This window comes from Gossypium hirsutum, chromosome D09 (assembly GCF_007990345.1).
Source record: "Gossypium hirsutum isolate 1008001.06 chromosome D09, Gossypium_hirsutum_v2.1, whole genome shotgun sequence".
Lineage (NCBI taxonomy): Eukaryota > Viridiplantae > Streptophyta > Magnoliopsida > Malvales > Malvaceae > Gossypium > Gossypium hirsutum.
This window is the reverse complement of record NC_053445.1, coordinates 9,209,566-9,228,347: the sequence shown is the minus strand read 5'-3', so window position 1 is coordinate 9,228,347 and position 18,782 is coordinate 9,209,566. Positions and strand designations below refer to the sequence as shown.

At 31.5% G+C, this 18,782-nt stretch overlaps 1 protein-coding gene across 1 annotated transcript; it reads left to right on the top strand.

Moving 5' to 3' along the window:
- The first annotated feature begins 307 nt into the window (after nt 1-307).
- LOC107893015 (LOB domain-containing protein 25) lies at nt 308-2,160 on the top strand. The gene is made up of 2 exons (XM_016818004.2): nt 308-568; nt 1,429-2,160. The coding sequence occupies exon 2, from the start codon at nt 1,434-1,436 to the stop codon at nt 1,914-1,916; it is 483 nt and encodes a 160-aa protein (XP_016673493.1). The 5' UTR covers nt 308-568; nt 1,429-1,433; the 3' UTR covers nt 1,917-2,160.
- Nucleotides 2,161-18,782: the final 16,622 nt, after the last annotated feature.

Genomic DNA, 18,782 nt, shown 5'->3' with positions numbered 1-18,782 from the left:
TATATATAATATTGGTCGTCTTTTAAGTATATATAAATGATTGGATGATTAGTAGACATTTAGCAAATTGATTGAATGTCATCGGCGATGTTTCAAGTTTTCAATTTTTTTTATAATATTTATATTTAAAGTTGGTATATGAAGAAAGAAAAAAGCGATATTTCAAAAAGAAAAAAAATAAAAAGAACTTTTAAAAAATATAGTAGCATAGGTATCTATAAACACAGGTTAAACTAACCCTATATGTGCAGTGTCATAGTCATCCTTTTGTAGCCCTTATTTATTAGCCCCAATTGTATCTTTTTCTTTTTATACTGTTTCCATTGTCCCTTTTCTTTCTCAGTGAGAAAATGCTCTTTGCCTCACCTTTATTCTCCCATCTTTACTTAACTCAGCTTCTCCCACCCACCCCTCTGCAAATTAGGGTTTCCTCTTTATAAACATTCAATATTAAACCCTAATAAAGGGGATTTAATCCCCTCCTTTCTTTCATCTTACATCTTATAGTCTTTTTCATTGACACAAAGTCACAAAAGTTTCAAACAGCCTACTCAAAGAGAAAAAAGAGGTAAACCTTTCCATATATATAATATATATACAGTCCTTTTTACTATAAGGCTGATCATATGCTTTTCCCACAAAGAATTTGAAGACAAATTTATATATGTCTACTATATTGGAATCTTGGGATTTTTTTTTTTGTGGTCCTTAAGGATCTGAGGGTTGTTTCAATTTATGTTGTAATCCTAGAGTCTCTGTGAGTGCATGTTAATGTAATGATACATGGTTTCTTATTTCTTGCTGACTTTTTTTTTTCTTTTATACAAATTTAAGATGAAATAGATTTCTGACAGTAGTATATTTAATAAATTCAAGGAAAGCTGCTTGGCAGATCAGAAAAAAAGCTAAACTTGTTGGAAAATAAGATGGCAGCAAAGAGTATTGTTTTTCTTTAAGCAATTTCATATCAAAATCATTTTGATCCTTAACCTATTTTTCCCCCAAAAGATATTTTGATCTATTTCTTAAAGAACAAATAAAAACACACACATATATAATATGTAAGTATTATATATATACATATAAAATCTGCTTGGCAGGTCAGAAAAAAGCTAAAACTTGTTTGGAAAATAAGATGGGTTTGAGAATATGGATTTGAAATTTTGTATTTGAATTTAATTTTTATATAAATGATAAGAGTGAAATACCTAGATAAATTAATTGAAATTTAATATATAAAATGTATAGTTGAAAAGTAAAAAAAAAATATTATATTTCTAACTACTCAATTTATACAATTTATATTAAATTTCATTAGCTCAATGATAATGTATAAAGTCAATACATCAAATATTAAACCTATATAAACACGACTTCAAAGGGAGAAATTATAATGCTTGATTTGGATTACGCAATTCTTTGTTGCAGTGAAGATGTCTTCATCAAGCTATTCGAGTTCCCCATGTGCAGCCTGCAAGTTTTTGAGGAGAAAATGCATGCCAGATTGCATTTTTGCACCATATTTCCCACCAGAGGAGCCCCAAAAATTCGCCAATGTTCACAAGATATTTGGTGCAAGCAATGTTAGCAAACTGCTCAATGAAGTCCCAACTTTTCAAAGGGAAGATGCAGTGAACTCACTTGCTTATGAAGCTGAGGCAAGACTTAAAGATCCCGTTTATGGCTGCGTTGGAGCCATTTCAGTGCTGCAAAGGCAGGTTATTACACTCCAAAGGGAATTGGATGCTACCAATGCTAATTTATTCCGATATGCCTACAACGAAATGCCACCACTGCGACCTCCGCAGCCACCGCCACCGTCGGCAGCTGGCCAGAGTTCTGCTTTTTGTTATCCCTATCAGTGGAATGACCCTTCTGATGAAGACAATGAGAGATCAAGTGGTGGAAACATGTAAGATGGCGTGCTTTGTAATGTAATGGATACTGTATCATATATGATTTTGTATGTGCCAAAAGTATTAGGTGGCTTTAGGGTTTTCTTTGTTATATATGGGATTTTGATGAGGGACCATGTGACATATCTTGGTATTTTTTGTGATATGCCCTTACCCTGATGAATGTTATTCTTAGTATCTTATTACTTTGTGTGAAAATCATCTTCCTATATGTATACAACATTTGATGCTGCTGTTTTTTCTGCCATATTTATCCAAAGATTCTATGTAAGTTGTATAAATATTAATTTTATGTAGTAATTTCTTCATAAAGTTCCTAAGAGTATGCCTTGACAAGGTTTCCAAGCTAGCAAAAAAATGTTCCATTTTGGTTTCCTTGGTCATTGAGCTTAACCACCTTGATATCATTGTAAATTATATAATTTTATTATCCATTTCAGTTTTGTTGTCGTCTTCTCCAGTTTGGTGAATGTTCAGTTCTTTTATCGATTATGTCCGTCACTTTGAATCATTTAGGGTTGATTTTCTTATCGTTATAGGTACTTAAAATTACTCCAAATATGTTGTAGTTTAGTTGTGATAGAGCCGGTTGTCAATATGTCATAATATTCTATTGATACGAAGGCTGAAATCTTCACTCCCGACGACGATGGATATCGTTTTTTTCTTTTCTTTTCCCATATTATATGATCAAATTTCCGAAAACTCAATTTATCAATTATAAGCAGTTACCAAAGCATATTTCATATATATATAGGAAGCCAAACCCATAATGTAAGCATCTATTATTAGATACTACTATATATATCTAGCACTCAAACTATTTTAAAAAAATTATATATTTAAAAAGTCATATCTTATACCCCATATTTAGATAGGTACTACGGATATAACATAAATACTAGCCTTATGGTTAAATATATATAGTCCAGCTAAAATATTGTGGTCTTAATTTGGACATGCACTTGATTTCGTCCCTTCCCGGGGGGACTGAAAATGGCCATCAATTATAAGTTATGGCTGTTTGTTAGCTTAAAAATATTTATTATAATGACTGGTTTCTGTACCATGTTCTTGAAGCCAATAGCCTTCCATAGGCGCACCCAACTTGGCCAATCCTCAACAGTTACAGCTACCCATTGCTTCATAAACTATATACCACACTGGTTTATCCCATGATTTCTGTCCCTTGTATACAAATTTAATTCTATATAATTTAGTTACCATTATTATTATATTATGCTTTAGTTCAAATAATTTGATATAATTTAATTCCCATTATTATTATACTTTAGTTGATTAAAATTGTTAATTAATTGATTTAATTTTTTTAAATCTTAAAATCCTAAATTTTTATATGATTTAAAAATTGAAATTATGCTTATTAAAATATTATTAAACATAATTTTTTAATGATTTAGACATAATATTAATAATAGTTAGAAAATTAAATTATGTCAAATTGAAATATATTGAATAAATAGTTAAATGAGTATAGTATAAAGAAAAAAGCAATAGAACCCCATGTGATGGTCTTATGGTTAAGGGTGCTCATTATCCTAACTGTGGCTTAGGTTTGAGTCGCGCTAGTTGTGTTAATTTTTCGGGCTTTTGCCTTATTATTATAATTCACAAAAAAAAGACAAAATCAATAAATGAACTTCTCTCTCCCCTCCATTCTTTACTATTATTTAAGCCCCTGACTGAGTTAATTGAGTATCAACTTAGTCAAGAACATTAATAAGTTATATTATTTGAGTTTGCATGCGGTGGAAATTGAAACCATATATTTCATTATTTATTGTATGTTATTTTAAAACTTATCTCTATGTTTTAAAACCATATATTTCATTATTCGTTAGTTTCAAACCATATATTTTATTATTTATTGTATATTATTTTAAAACTTATCTCTATGTTTTAAATACGTAGTTTCTACATGCAACGTATGTGATAGAATTTCTAATATATATTAAACTCTTGACTGAGTTAGTGTCTTGAGTTAGCCGAACACCAATTCAATTGGGTAATGACTAAAATATCATTGCTTTACAAAGTAATTATATTATTTTGAGGGTATTTTTACCCTTTTAAAGCTTTTACATAAAAAATAGAAAAATAAATACACATAGCAAAATTTGAACTCAAGAAACTATGATTTTTAACATCTTTACTTTATTTACTTATCATTTTAACCAAATTTATTTTTATATTATTTTTAAATATATATATTTGTTACATAATTTTATTTTTCACCCATATCATGAGTGTACTATATTCTGCTATATATTATAATAAGGTCCTATGTTGAATTTTACGTCAAGAGCCAACTTGATACCAACCCAATAAAAAATTACTTATTAATATATAATATATCACGGGCCCAGACCAAGAAAATAAATAAAGGCTTAGGGTTGATTTGGATGGCCAGTAGAGTGCGGTGTGTTTAACTTATTTTTTGTCTCACGCTACAGTATCTAATTTCACCACCACCGCAGTTTTTACACTAATTACAAATAAATGTATCGTCCATCCAAAACCATCCTTAAACTGAGACAAATACAAACGTCTCAAACCAACAAATAAATTATCCCGAACAACAAAGCCCACAAAAGGTTATTCGCAAATACAAATATTTAGATATATTTTTAATATAAAATTTACCCTTCATCGGTATTATGTATGTGAAATAATCTAGTATGTATAAATGAAATAAATTTACTGCATGGCAAACCAAATTTCAGGTTAAATATAAGATTCTATGCTATACTTTTCCAGCGGGATCTTGAACGAAAATGAAGTGTTTTTTGTTTCTTTTGATTAAGTTTATAAGACTACCGCTTTTTATCCTTTTTGTCGCTTTTCACCGGCCATCAAAATGAAATATTTATAGATACATCTCCATATCAAAGCATATCGACTATAGCCAATTAGCTATATATTATACATAGGATCTAAGTGTGAACAAAGGGGAAAAAAAGCGACACCAAAAGTTCGGAACACTGCCAATTTAATTTGTTTGGCACTTTGGCTTCTCTTACTATATATATAAATCAGATTAAATCATTCAAGTTTAGATCAATGAGTCCGTCACTTTTCTAGATTAAAATGGGATTGAACAAAATATAAAATTAATTATCTAAACGGGTTGAGCCTCGAGTAATATTCTTTTAGCCCGATTTCAGCTTAAATTTGCCTAAATTTTTTTGTCCCTACTGTTGTTTGTTACTGTTTTGTTGTTGGTTACTGTTGTTTTTTGTAATTTTGTTATTGTGTTGATATTATTTTGTTGTTATTATATGGATATTGTATAACTCTTGTTTTATTATTAATTTTGCTACTATTTTAGAGAATTTATTTCTTAAGTTGCAACTATTTTAATGTTATTTAAATATAAAGACTTTTTTTAATATATTTTCAATTTGTTAGAAAAGTTTTTAGTGTATTTGATGTATTATATATTTTAAAATTTATTTATATATAAAAAAAATTAATACGAGCCAAGCTGGACTCGGGTTTAGCATTTTTTTTATTTGGACTGTACTTAGGGAAAATTTTAAGTTCATTTTTCAAATCAAACCTAAAATTTTGCATCAGCCTGACCTGATCCATGATTAAGTCTACTTCAGTTAAATCAAGAAATAGTTATTTTTCATGTTTGTTTAATGATGAAATTCTTAAATTTTCCTCCTAATAATAATGTTTTCAATATATTGTGACCCACCTCTTCCTTTAACAATGCAATCTGCGTCTATATAACATCCTAACCTAAAACTTCTGGAATGAGTAGAAATTAAGAAAAACTGATTAATCAAGAGAAATATTAGTCAAATTCCGATTTTAAACTCTTTTTTTTTATGAAAAATATTAGTTGTAATGAGTTTGGACATTTAACCCATTAAGTTTATATTAAGAATCCCTGCCATTTAATTAAAAAATCGTAGCATTTAATAAATATGTTTTTATCTTAACACTTATATAGATTTAATATTTAAATTAATATTTATACAGAGAGTCCGATTTTAAAATGTTGTAATATAATACAAGTATGTTCTTCTGATTATTTCTTTTTAAGTGTTCATATAACTATATTTAAAACTAAATATAGGGTTAATGTAACAAACTTGTAATTATGTCTACTTTAATATTTATTTTTATTTCTATTTAAATTTAATAACTAAATTTATTTTAATCCTTAAATTTGAATTATATTATATTATGTGTTTTGCTAATTACCGTTTGAAAATTTTAAAAAAAAAATTAATTTTTAATTTTTATATCGTATATATAATTTTTAAAATTTTCGAAGAATCAAATTTAAATATATGAATGGACAATAATATACAAATACTACAACAAACTTAGTTGGCAAATTTAAAAATAAAAAAGTTACATTAACCCTAAAATATAATCTAACATTGTCATTATCGTTAAACAGTGGAAGGGTACAAGAGGCTATGCCTAGCCCTGTAGGAAGAATGAAGCGATTGTTTTGCCATGTGAAGGGGTACGTGCACCTACAGAATATTAAATTGCATGAATTCTTTTTAAAGATTTTGTTTTATTATTTCTAATTTTTCTTGGCTATTTAAAAATATTATATTCCTGACCCATTTTTAAAACCCCCAGGGCACTAATGGAGGAGCAATTTTTACTGCTGATTCACATGCTGTTGGAGTTATAGCCAACCAAAACTGTTGTTCATTTATTGGAAATATTATGATATTAGTTTATATTAAAATAGAATATTTTTTTAATTGGATAATAATAATGCATTAAATAGGTAAATATATATTTCTCAATTTAGCAATTATATATATTGATATCATTAAGCAAACCCTTGTTCTATTTAAGAATATTCTTAAAATATACCAATGACATCTTGGCATTGTTGGTTTTTGAGTAATTGAGTATTAAGGTTCGCATTTCACCATTCACAATTGCTGCAATGTGTTGTGAGTCTTTAATTTACTGTAGAAAACAAGAGACACCAAATTTATTATACAGTTTGGTTTCCTTACGTCCGCAAAGTCTAGTTTAGTGAGATGAATCCACTATGTTTGAAATGAATACAGTCAGTGAACTTAGTTTTAACACATCTCTGGGAAGAATTCTCACTCTTATATCTCAAAGACTAGACGTCTCACCACTAAATTCTTTGTCACACTCAAAAAATTGAATTAGTAGGATCGGGTAATTAAGTCATGGGCACGAATTAGATATCGAAATTAGGGTCATAGTAATTAATTAAAATAATAACCGTGCCACATCTCAAAAATTGAGTTAGTAAAACCTAAAGTGGTCACGTTCTGATTTTTGAGTTAAGATTGTGAAATTATGTTAAGTGAGTTAATATAGTTTAGTGGTTAGGTGTTGGGGTTGTGTGTGAGAGGTTTTGGGTTTGCTTATCTTTAATTTTGAGAAGCTATTGACAAGAATAAGCCTATTAATTTAGTGGTAATATGTTAGATTACCCAAAGGTCTTGTGTTTGAATATTGTGTGTGCAAAAGGAGGAAATATATATATATTTGTTTTGTTTCCCTTATATTCTGTCAAATTCAAATTCTGATTTGAATAACAAACAGTTTTTGTGGGATTTTATGTTTTTTGAAAAATTATCCCTCAATTCCCACGTTCAGTTTGTTTTCTCTCCACTCTCCATCTTTTTTGTTCTTTTATTTTTGTTACTAAAAATTTTACGTTTTTGTTTCTCTCATCTACTTCTATTTTTTTTATAATTATTTCTACCTTTGTTGTTCACTAAATCTTTGTATCATTAACATCCAAATTATATTGCTCTTTTGTTGCTAAAGTCTTCATTAATAGCCTCAAATTTTGGGTCCATTTATATCCAATTTTTACTTGTTTTTGGCATCGTTTGCAGCATCATGTACCTCCAAAATAATTGCTGCAATTATTGTTTCCATTCTTGCGACAGCTCCTTCAATTTCACCGTTCAATTATATTGCTACATTGTTTGTTGACTGGGTAGCGATCGTTTTTATTTTATTTTATTGTTATTTGATGGCCATTCGATTCAAATTTTGTTGCATTGTTTTAGATCTTCGATAGGTTCTGGAGGGTGTCGATTTATATCCGAAACGTTGGAGTGTTTGATTGTGGAGTAGTGCTCTTCAAATTGCGTTTTCAGGTGTGAGGCTTAATCTTATGTGAACTGTATGTGTGGACACTAACCTTATGCTCTATGAACCCTATGTATGAACTGCTTAATAAGTGACCAACGAATCGTGTGTGTTTCTAACCCAAAACCATCGCATATAATCTAAAAATATGAAAAAAAAACAATAAAAAAAACAAAATATGAAATTGTTCTCCGCCACACAGCTGTGTGACAGGCAGAGTATACGACATGGCCGTGTGGGGTACATGAACATGTGCGATTACATGGGCAAATTAGGTAGACCGTGTGGGCCACACGAGGGTGTGACCCATTTTATTGAAATTTTCATTTAGGCTTGATTTAATCTGTAGTTTATAATTAGGCCCTCCGTGAGGTCCAATTTGCTTAAAAAGACCCGAAGTGAGATATATGTGTTGATATGCCCGGTAAGTAAGTTACATGTATATTATGTGTCAAAATTTTTTAAAGCATGATTATTTTTATAAAGCACGTGTGACATCCGTATTATGTTATCTGTTCTGATATGATATCTGATTCGACTATGTGATATGTACATATGTTACTATGATTTTGCACGTACATTGGGGTGGGTTTTGGATATGATGGAGGAAGTATTTTCTGGCAATTTTACTGCAATTTTGGTAGTTAAACCGTAACATCTGTTTGGCAACTCAGCTGCATTATTATGAGTGGCATACCACCACGACCCGGTGTGATTGGATGGATGGACTCTTGTAGTCCTATTTGATGTGATTGGTTGGACGGAGTTGGTGTGTAGCGGGTAGGGATAGGATCTGTTATTGCATCTGTATCAGAATTTGCATTTGCATTTGTATCTAAATCTGATTATGTGTCTGAATCTGAATATGCATTTGTATCCGATTATGAATTACATCTGATTCTGTATAAGAGAATGTGCTTAAGGTTTTTTATTATTTTGAAATTATGAATTTTGTTCTGATACATGATTATGAAAATATGATATTCCGGTCTGGCATATGTTTCTAGTAATGTGTACATTATAAGTATATATTGTTTGTGGGCCGAGTCACATATTGGGCTTTTAGCTCACCCATTTGTTTAATACCTTTCAAGTGACCTTTAGACTTAAGACTTGGGGACAATTCTGGAGCTTGATTCACACATTTTGGTTTAAGTATGTTTTGGATTTTAATTTGTTTTAGGACGTTAACTTTTGGTTTTGATATTTATTTTCGCGAACATATTATTTATAACTTGTAATTATACCCAAGGCGACATAACGGGATTCTATTATTTTAAGAGATAAGAAATTCTTAAAGTATGTTTCTATTGCAAGGTTTTGAAATTAATTACGATGTTTACAACTCAATTGGTTAAACATTCAGGATTGTTTTTATAAAATCAATAAAACAAGACTTTCGTCAAATTGCTCATACGCGATCTGCTGAATACTTGTGTTTTTGATAAATTAAATAACTTTATTAATTTAGAAATAAAACTAAATTTTACTTAAGTTAATCAACAATGTTTTTATGAATATTGTAACCTTCATAATCTGACCTTAACGTCTAGGCTAGGTTTGGGGTGTTACAAATCGGATTAATAAATATATATTAGTGGGGATTAAATTGAAATGGATTTTAAAATAGAGGTAAAATGTGAAAACAAAGAGTTTTAATTGATATGAGATTTAGCAGAAAAAGAGAGAGAATAGGAAGGATCCTTAAAGGAAATAAACCAATTTTTGAAAATTTGTTGGCTATATAAGACCACCTATCGTCCCTTCCCTCTATGTTTTCTACTCATTTAAAAAAAATCATTAGATCCAAATTATGAGTTTTCTCTCAAAATTCTCTCAACCATCCTGATTTTCTAAGCATCCAAACACATTTTTCTTCTCCAATTTCAAAAGAAACTCATCTTTTCTCTTTCAAATTTCTATAATTTCTTAACACCTATTTGCTCAAATCGATCCAAATCTCGTGGAATTCTTCAAATCAAAGGTGATTATCTGATTTCCTATAGTAACATAGATAGTGTGTGACTTTAATTCGAGTTTTTATAGATCTAATCAAGAATTTATGAGATTTATCGATTTGAAGCTTATTTTTACTTGAAAATGGTAGATCTCGTAATTGTAAGCTAAGTGACTGTTTAAAAATGATTTTCAACTCATTTTGATGTAATTAAGAGGTTTTGAATCTTAATGTAACAAATCTTTAATGAATTTGAATGGATAGAATGATTTCTCTTCTACGCAATTGAAAATCGAACATGATTTTTTCAAAAAAGTAAAGATCAGTGTAATTGAATGAATTAGTAGTATAGATTTGTAATTAAACGTTAAGTATGATGTTAGGAAATAGGAAATAAGGATTAAATTGAGTGAGAGTGAAGAAATTAGAGTTTCAGAGGTGTGCCAGGAAAGCTCACCAGTAAAGTGCGAATAGCGAGAAGCTAGGTAGTTAGAAAGGTCATTTTACTTTAGATCGGTAGTAATCTGTTGTGTTTGTGTGTGTTGTTATGAGAAGCATCAGATCGTGAAGGATCTTCCTCGAGCAAGGACAAAGGTAAGAAAAAACTTACCTAGGCTTGACAAAGAAGAGAAGCCGTGATAGGTGAGTGCAATACATACTTTAATTGCACACAAGTAAAGTGTTAATGGCGAGCTTAGGTAGCCTAACCACTTGACCTAATTTCCAAGAGTAAGTGCTTAGACGTGTTCTATACTTATTGCAATCTATGTCTATTGCAAATCATGTTTTACTTATGCAAGATATGTTATTATGCAATTTATGTTGAATGTGAACTATGATGTACGAGCTATGTGTATTGCGAACTGTGCTATTATGCAAGCTCTGCTAAATTGTGAGCTATAATATGTGTGAACTCTACTGAATTGTGAGCTATACTATGTGCGAGCTCTACTGAATTGTGAGCTATAACATGTGCGAGCTCTGCTGAATTGTGAGCTATACTATGTGTGAGCTTTGTTCACTTGCTAGCTATATTAATTGCGAATTGTGAATGTGTTAAAAGTGATATGTTGGCATTATGAACCTTTGAAACTGTTGGATATCACTGGCATGCCATAGGATTGTGAGTACTCACATTTATTGTTGCGATAGGGCATTGTGGCCCGAAGATAGCATTGGAGAGACAAGGGAATGTAGAGTTTAGCTCCATTCACCGAAGACAGTGTAGTGTGTTTGGAGAGTGTTAGCACTTGTGCTACACTTATTGGAGATAGCATAGGACTTTTTGAGTCATTTGGTGTGTTTGGAGATCCGTTTATCCAATACATATGATTTATGAATATGTTTCAGAGTCACAAATTGCCAATATATAAATATAATGTGCTATGAGTATGTTATTCATGCGAATTTCTTTATTCATACAAACTGATATTCATGTGAGTTGTTATGTCATGCAAATTATAATAATATGCGAACTATTATAGTATGCTCACTTTTAACCTGATTAATGTGTTCACTTGTAGCATGTTTTGTGCATTCACTGAGCTTCAATAAGCTCACACTCCTTATTTCACTATATAGAAAAGTAGCGCGCGAAACACTTGAGAAGTGAGGCTTTCTAGTGATCCATTGCAAGTCAAATTTCCTGAGTATGTGTCGTGTTTTTAAACCCCAAAGAGTGAAGGCAATGTGGGATTATTCCAAGGGATTAGATTAGAATTAGAATTAGATTTTAAATAAATTTGATGGGTTGTAAATTGGCATTACAAACTATTTAATTTTTGGATTTTGAAACTTTTATAAACTGTTGGATGAATGTTTGAATGCCTAAATTGTAAAGGCGTGATAGCTTGTATGTTTGATTGTTTGGCTAACATGTAAATGTAGTTGTAAGAGCTCGCTAGGCATTGAGGTAAGTCCCAAATTGTTTAAGTATGTTTGAAACAATCTGATGCTTGATATGTATGAGAGATAAGTTTTGACTTATTGTGTAAAATTGTTGAAGCCTGCGAACTGTCTAATTGATGAATGAATGAGTAGGCAAAAACATGTTAGGGGTTGTAAGAGTAAGGGCTTCGCAAAATGGTAAAGGGGTGTAATATAGAAACATTAAATAAGTTGTAAAGTAAAAATGCAATATGCGAAGGATAGAGTTCGCCAGTATAGGGTTCACATGAGAAAAGGGGGTTCACGAATAGAATGTACGCGAGGCAGTCTGAAAATTATATGTTCAATGGAATGTTTGTTAAAAAGGGGTTCACATGTTTTCTTCCTAGTGGGTGTTCGCAAAGCAGACTCTACAGGGTTCGCCAAATGCCATATACGAAGTGGCAGGGGAGAAGCTAAAGTTCGAAAGGTGCAAACCTTATCAACCTCCGAGCCTAAAAATGTTAGACTTTAGGAGCTTGCAGGAACTAAATTATTTTATGGTAGATCACTTTTTTTTGCATTATGTATGGGTTCACTTTGTGAAGAGTTGAACGAACTCGATTGTTGCATGCGAAGTATGTCTATGAAAGTATTGTACGCCGGAAGGATGTCCGTTTAATATGTGATAATTTTAATTAGAGAAGTATGATTTTAAGATTTTTTTATATAATGATTAATTAATTGTGAGGCGTGATTGGTTGGTTGGTGTGTTTGGTGATTGTTGATTGGAGAGTCACTTCGGTGGCTAATGTGATGTTTGAAATTTGGGTTGAACCATCTCGGTCAGGTTTGGGGTGCCATATTCTCCCCTTGAAAATTTACAACCAATATCGCACTAATATAGCCTCATGAAAAGGCTTTACAAATATCCTAATAGAGTCCAAAATAAATCTAAGATCTTCAAGATAAGTCTTAGTCCTAATTCAATCTCTATATTTCATTAGGTTCAATTACTTGATCCTATCTTATTGAATCTTCAAAGATTTTTTTCTCCACAAGATGAATCTTCAAATATGGGCCACGACACGTCCACAAGATAATTTAAGTCACAACCCAATTGATTGGTTGAAAATATTTCCAACTCCAAATAAGACAAGTTATATTAACTATCGATGTGCTAGTGGAATGACCATTTCCATTGGCACATCAAAAGCTAGTTAAAGAACATTTGCCTTAACAATAAAACCTCTATCAAGGTTGAGCATGCCTTCTGTATTTAGAACATGAATCCATCTTAATCTGCCTAAATCTCATCAAATAAATTATGTTTAATATAAGGATACAAAAGATAAAAAAATTATTCATATATTTATGGATTGCAGATCTCAATATATAATCAATTATCCTTAGTATAAGGATACAAAATATCATAAAGTCAACTCATATCTCAAAATATAAAGTAAGTAGACCACATAAAAATCCTTGAAAAATAATCTTGTTGGATTCAATCTATTCTCCAATGATAAACACAAGATTGGTTGTATAAGATCCTTAAAAAGGTGCAAGCAAATCATCAAAATATCTTGGTCAAACATGCCAACAAATAAGACAAGAAGATTGGTTGCACAAGATCCTTAAAAAGGTTCAAGCAAATCACCAAAATATCTTGGTCAAACATGCCAACAAATAAGACAAGTTATGTGCTTGGCATAGTGATAGTAAAAGTGGGCATTTCCCTGAGCACATATACAACCATTTCAAAAACTCGGGTCATCAAATTTCAACATGTGTGTATGCCATAGATAGGTATTGTCATGTTCTTCCTAGTTTCATACGATTCTTTCTGGTTCTTCATTTGTTGTGTTTTGTATTGATTCAATTATATGTTGTAGTTATTAGGCATATATATGTACTTATGAGTGTATTTATAATTGCAAAAGTGAAACATTAAAAAAAAGATATTCTTACACTTTGGAAGTGTTGTTGTGAAGGTACTTTGTCATTTATTTCACCTACTTTTTTTATTTACTAGAAATAAGTGGCATTCCATAACACGAAATTGTTTACAATAGTTTAACGAGATCTAAGGGTGGAAACTAGTTAAATTCAAGGCTTTAACCACCCATTCAATTGCAATACTACAATTACAATGAATAAAAGACGAGTTCAAATAAAAAGATAATTATGTTCAAATGTTGTAGATGATAGAATCATTCTCCCTTTGGCTTTCATTCGTGCCTTTTAATGCATTAACAATCCCAAGGTTGTCAGATTCAATGATAATCCTCGACCATCCATTTCTTTTAATGAGCATACTCCTAATTGAATTGCTTAAGCCTTTATGATAAGATGTTAGACACTAAGATCTTCATGTTATTACCATCAACAATTTGTTTATGGTTTCGAACCATTATAGCAATTCTCACTTCTCTAGTTTAGCTATTAAAGTTACATTATAGTTAATCTTAAGAAAAGATGGGGGTGGAGGGGACTAGGATTCAAAGGTCTTAGCTCAGTTCTTGTTTTGCTAAAAGGGAAAGTATAGGCTATTATATTCATTGAAACCACCATTCACTTCAAACCATACTTGGATTGGATCAATATTATTTCTATCAATAATCTCTTCATTTGATGCCTTTAATATTTCCCTGGAACCAAGCCTAAATGATGAACTTTGTTGTCATCATTGATCACATGAATAATATGGGCCCACCAATCTGGACAATAGCCAAAGCTAATAGGGGACGAGACATACCCAAACTTGGAATAGCCATGTATAAAATTAGCAATCAGATAAGGAAATAGGATGTGCTTAATAGATTCAACTATTGTATCACATCTATGGCATTTATCACTGTATAATCTATGACGACTCAAAAAGTTTTGTTTTGATGCTGAAGTAAATTGGTTTGTAACAATTTAAGACCGTTTCATTCTATCTTATGTTGGAATAAAGAATAGAATAAAGAAACTTATGAACAAAGTAAGTGAAATGTGAAACAAGTAAAAAAATGTGCAAGTAGTCTTTGTTAACACAATTTGGAAACAATGATCCTACATCTACCGAGCCTTGCTTAAAAAGTGATCTTATTCAATAATCCAATCAAATCAACTATTATCTAAAGCCTAGACTATCGTTTACAAGAATAGATATTTGTAGCCCCAATAATTACTCAATTTATTACAAATGATTCTCCCCCAACATTCCTCACTTACAGGCAATTATATCACTCCAATGACACCTAAATAGAGTGCAAAATAAGCCAAATAGAAGTAGCACTAACAAGGAATAAGACACTTGAAGATCATCATACAATACCACCACAAGGTTGTCAATATATAGGCCAATTTCATCAAATCAACAACAACAAGATAAATATTTATCACTTTATGAAATTACTGAAATTATATGCACTTAATCTCAAGAGTTACTCCAATCTTCAAGTTGAATACATGTCTTTATCCAAAAAAATAAGGATAAGCTTTGAAAAACTATCACTCTTTAAATCCTCAACATTCACAACCTTGCTATATAAACATCAATGAATTAGGCTCCAAAAGTGCCTATGAATTTGTTGGTTTGTTAAAAAAGAACTGTGGCCCATTAAATTCAAACATGTCAAACAAACAAACAAACTTTGCCTGGACCCTTATCATTACAAACTTTGACTGGACCCTTATCATTATTCCAAAACTTGTTCAAACATATCATGTAATAGTAAAAGTTTCCAACAATCTCACCCTTTGGCGTTATGACTAAACAAAATAAGCAAATGTAACAATTCTTCCAAAAAACAACTCCCCTTTACTTTAAGCATAGTGAACAAAATAGCAACAACAATACCACCGTTTTTTAGAAAAACAAAATTGGAATTTGTTTATTAATCCAATAACAATAGCAATGATTAATAAATAAAATAAGTTATCCTAAACAAGAACCAAAATAAAAACAACTAGACAAGGTTGAAAAAGAAACTAAACTAAGAAAAGTAACCAACCAACAAGAATCAATATCAACAATCATCAACAAGCATAAACAACCAAACATCAAAACATCAAGCATTTGCCTCTCTAACCCTTTTTTTTCAAAATGCCAAGCACCTCTCCCCCTATCACCAAGATTTTTTTTTCCAAATCCCAAACTAAATTAGCCAAACTAAATTAGCCAACCTTGCCTTGCAAGCATCTACAATAATACTCTAAGAAGCAACTGCTTCTTCCTCTATAGAAACAAAATGTGGAACAAGAGCAATCAACACAAGATCATTCACTTGACTTACCTTGAATATCTTAATTGTGATCTTAAAATCTTGTGAATCTTCTGTTAGAGTTGTGTGACCCAAATTCTAAGAGATTGCTTGCAAGTCAAGCTAAACAAAAATATATTTTCTTTCTAGAAGATTTAGTATTTATTAGTATAATATATTTAGCATTTATTAGTATAGTTTATTTGACTTACTAATTTAGCCTATAAATAGGCTTTTTTACAATCTTAGAAATAGACACCCATTAGATTAGAACTCATAACACATTCAGAGAATTTTGTGTTTACGTTTTGAGGGTTCTTTGTTTTTCGGGTTTTTGGGGTTTAGTTTTTATCTCCATCTTTTGTACTCTTCGTTCTTTTGCCATTATAGTAAAATTATCTTTACCCGTGGTTTTTTATCCTCTTTGGAGGGATTTTTCCACGTTAAATTTGTGTGTTCATCTTCTCAATTTCTTCTGCTATTTTTACTTGTTTGTTGCTTAATCGGGATGATCCTAACAAGTGGTATCAGAGCTAGTTCAATTTTCATAGATTAGCCCGTTCAGAGATGGAAACAACAAGATTTGAAATTGAGAAGTTCGATGGTGAGACAAATTTCAATCTGTGGCAAGTTCGGATGATGGCAATTCTAGTTCAAAACGACTTGAAAAAGGTTGTTACAGGGAAAAAACGTAAGAATCTAAATCAAACAGAATGGGAAGAGCTTGATGAAAAGGCCTTGTCTGCAATCCAGTTGTGCCTCGCGAATACAGTATTGCAGGAGGTATTGATGGAGAAGACCTCATTCGCCTTGTGGAAAAGGTTAGAAACTCTTTATGCGACTAAGTCTCTGGCTAACCGTTTAGTGTTGAAACAACGTCTATTTACGTTTCGCATGAACGAAGGTGAGCTTCTTAGAGATCACATCAGTCATTTCATTACTCTTTTAAATGATTTAAAGAACGTTGAGGTTCATATTGACAATGAAGATCAAGCTATGCTATTATTGTGCTCTTTACCCTCTTCATACAAGTCTTTCAGGGAGACCCTGATTTATGGCAGAGACAAACTCTCGTTTGAAAATGTGGAGGGTCATTTGTTGAGTAGAGACAAACTCGACAATGAGTTTGGTTTGAATAGCAAAACAGATAGGCAAGCTTCCGTTTTGGTAGCATCAAAGAAACGAGACAAAAGGTGTCGCTATTGTAAAAAGCTAGGTCACGTCAAAGCAGATTGTTATAAACTGCAAAATAAAAGAGCTGCTGAGAGTAACGAGAAAGATGTAGTTAGTGCTAATTTGGTCAATGAAGGTGGTGATGATTTCTTGTTAGTGTCAACGAGCGATAACTCCAAGCTTACGTCTGAGTGGATCCTAGATTCAGGATGTTCTTTCCACATATGTCCTAATAGAGAATGGTTCTCCACAAACAGTTCAGTTGAAGGTGGAGTTGTGTACATGGGAAATGATTCATCTAGTAAGATGATCGGTATTGGTACTGTTAAAATTAGGATACATGATGGGACGATTAGGACACTCCCAGATGCCAGGTATGTACCTGATTTACGAAAGAATCTCATCTCCTTGAGTATTTTAGACTTGAAAGGATGTAGAATCAACATCGAGTCGAACGACATTAAAGTATCTCGTGGAGCTCTCGTTTTGTTAAAAGGTAAAAGAACTGGTAGTCTTTATATTCTGGAAGGTTCTACAGTGACCGGTGAAATCGGACGTCCCTCGTCCGTTACGGAGTCAAAGTCAACTCGTTTGGAGCGGAGGCAACTTGTTCATAGAAGGGAAAAAGGTATGATCATTTCGTTGAAGAGAGGTTTTCTTTTGGATGCAGGTTTTGAAAAGTTAGGGCACTGTATTCGTGAAAATAAGACCCAGGTTAGTATTGATTTGACAGTGCATAAGTCGAAGGCTAGAAGTCTTCCAGCTTCTAAACATAGATTCGACTCAGTTAATTCCCTGCATAGTTCAAGATAGGCTCGTGGTGGGTTTTGGCAAAGATGGCGTTGAAAGAATTCGTGTCAAGGTAGAGATTGTTAGAGTTGTGTGACCCAAATTCTAAGAGATTGCTTGCAAGTCAAGTTAAACAAAAATATATTTTCTTTCTAGAAGATTTAGTATTTGTTAGTATAATATATTTAGCATTTATTAGTATAGTTTATTTGACTTACTAATTTAGCCTATAAATAGGCTCTTTTACAATCTTAGAAATAGACACCCATTAGATTAGAACTCATAACATATTTAGAGAATTTTGTGTTTACGTTTTGAGGGTTCTTTGTTTTTCAGGTTTTCGGGGTTTAGTTTTTATCTCTATCTTTTGTACTCTTTGTTCTTTTGCCATTATAGTAAAATTATCTTTGCCCGTGGTTTTTTATCCTCTTTGGAGGGGTTTTTCCACGTTAAATTTGTGTGTTCATCTTCTCAATTTCATCTGCTATTTTTACTTGTTTATTGCTTAATCGGGACGATCCTAACATCTTCAATCAGTACATCATCCTTTAACTTGATGTTAAGTCACTGTAAAACAAAGTTAATATATCAAAGGAAATAATGGAAGAAAATACAACATAATCGAATATAAATTGCCAAAGATTAAACTCAATTTTCATCCCCACCTTATACATCAAACAAGAGATT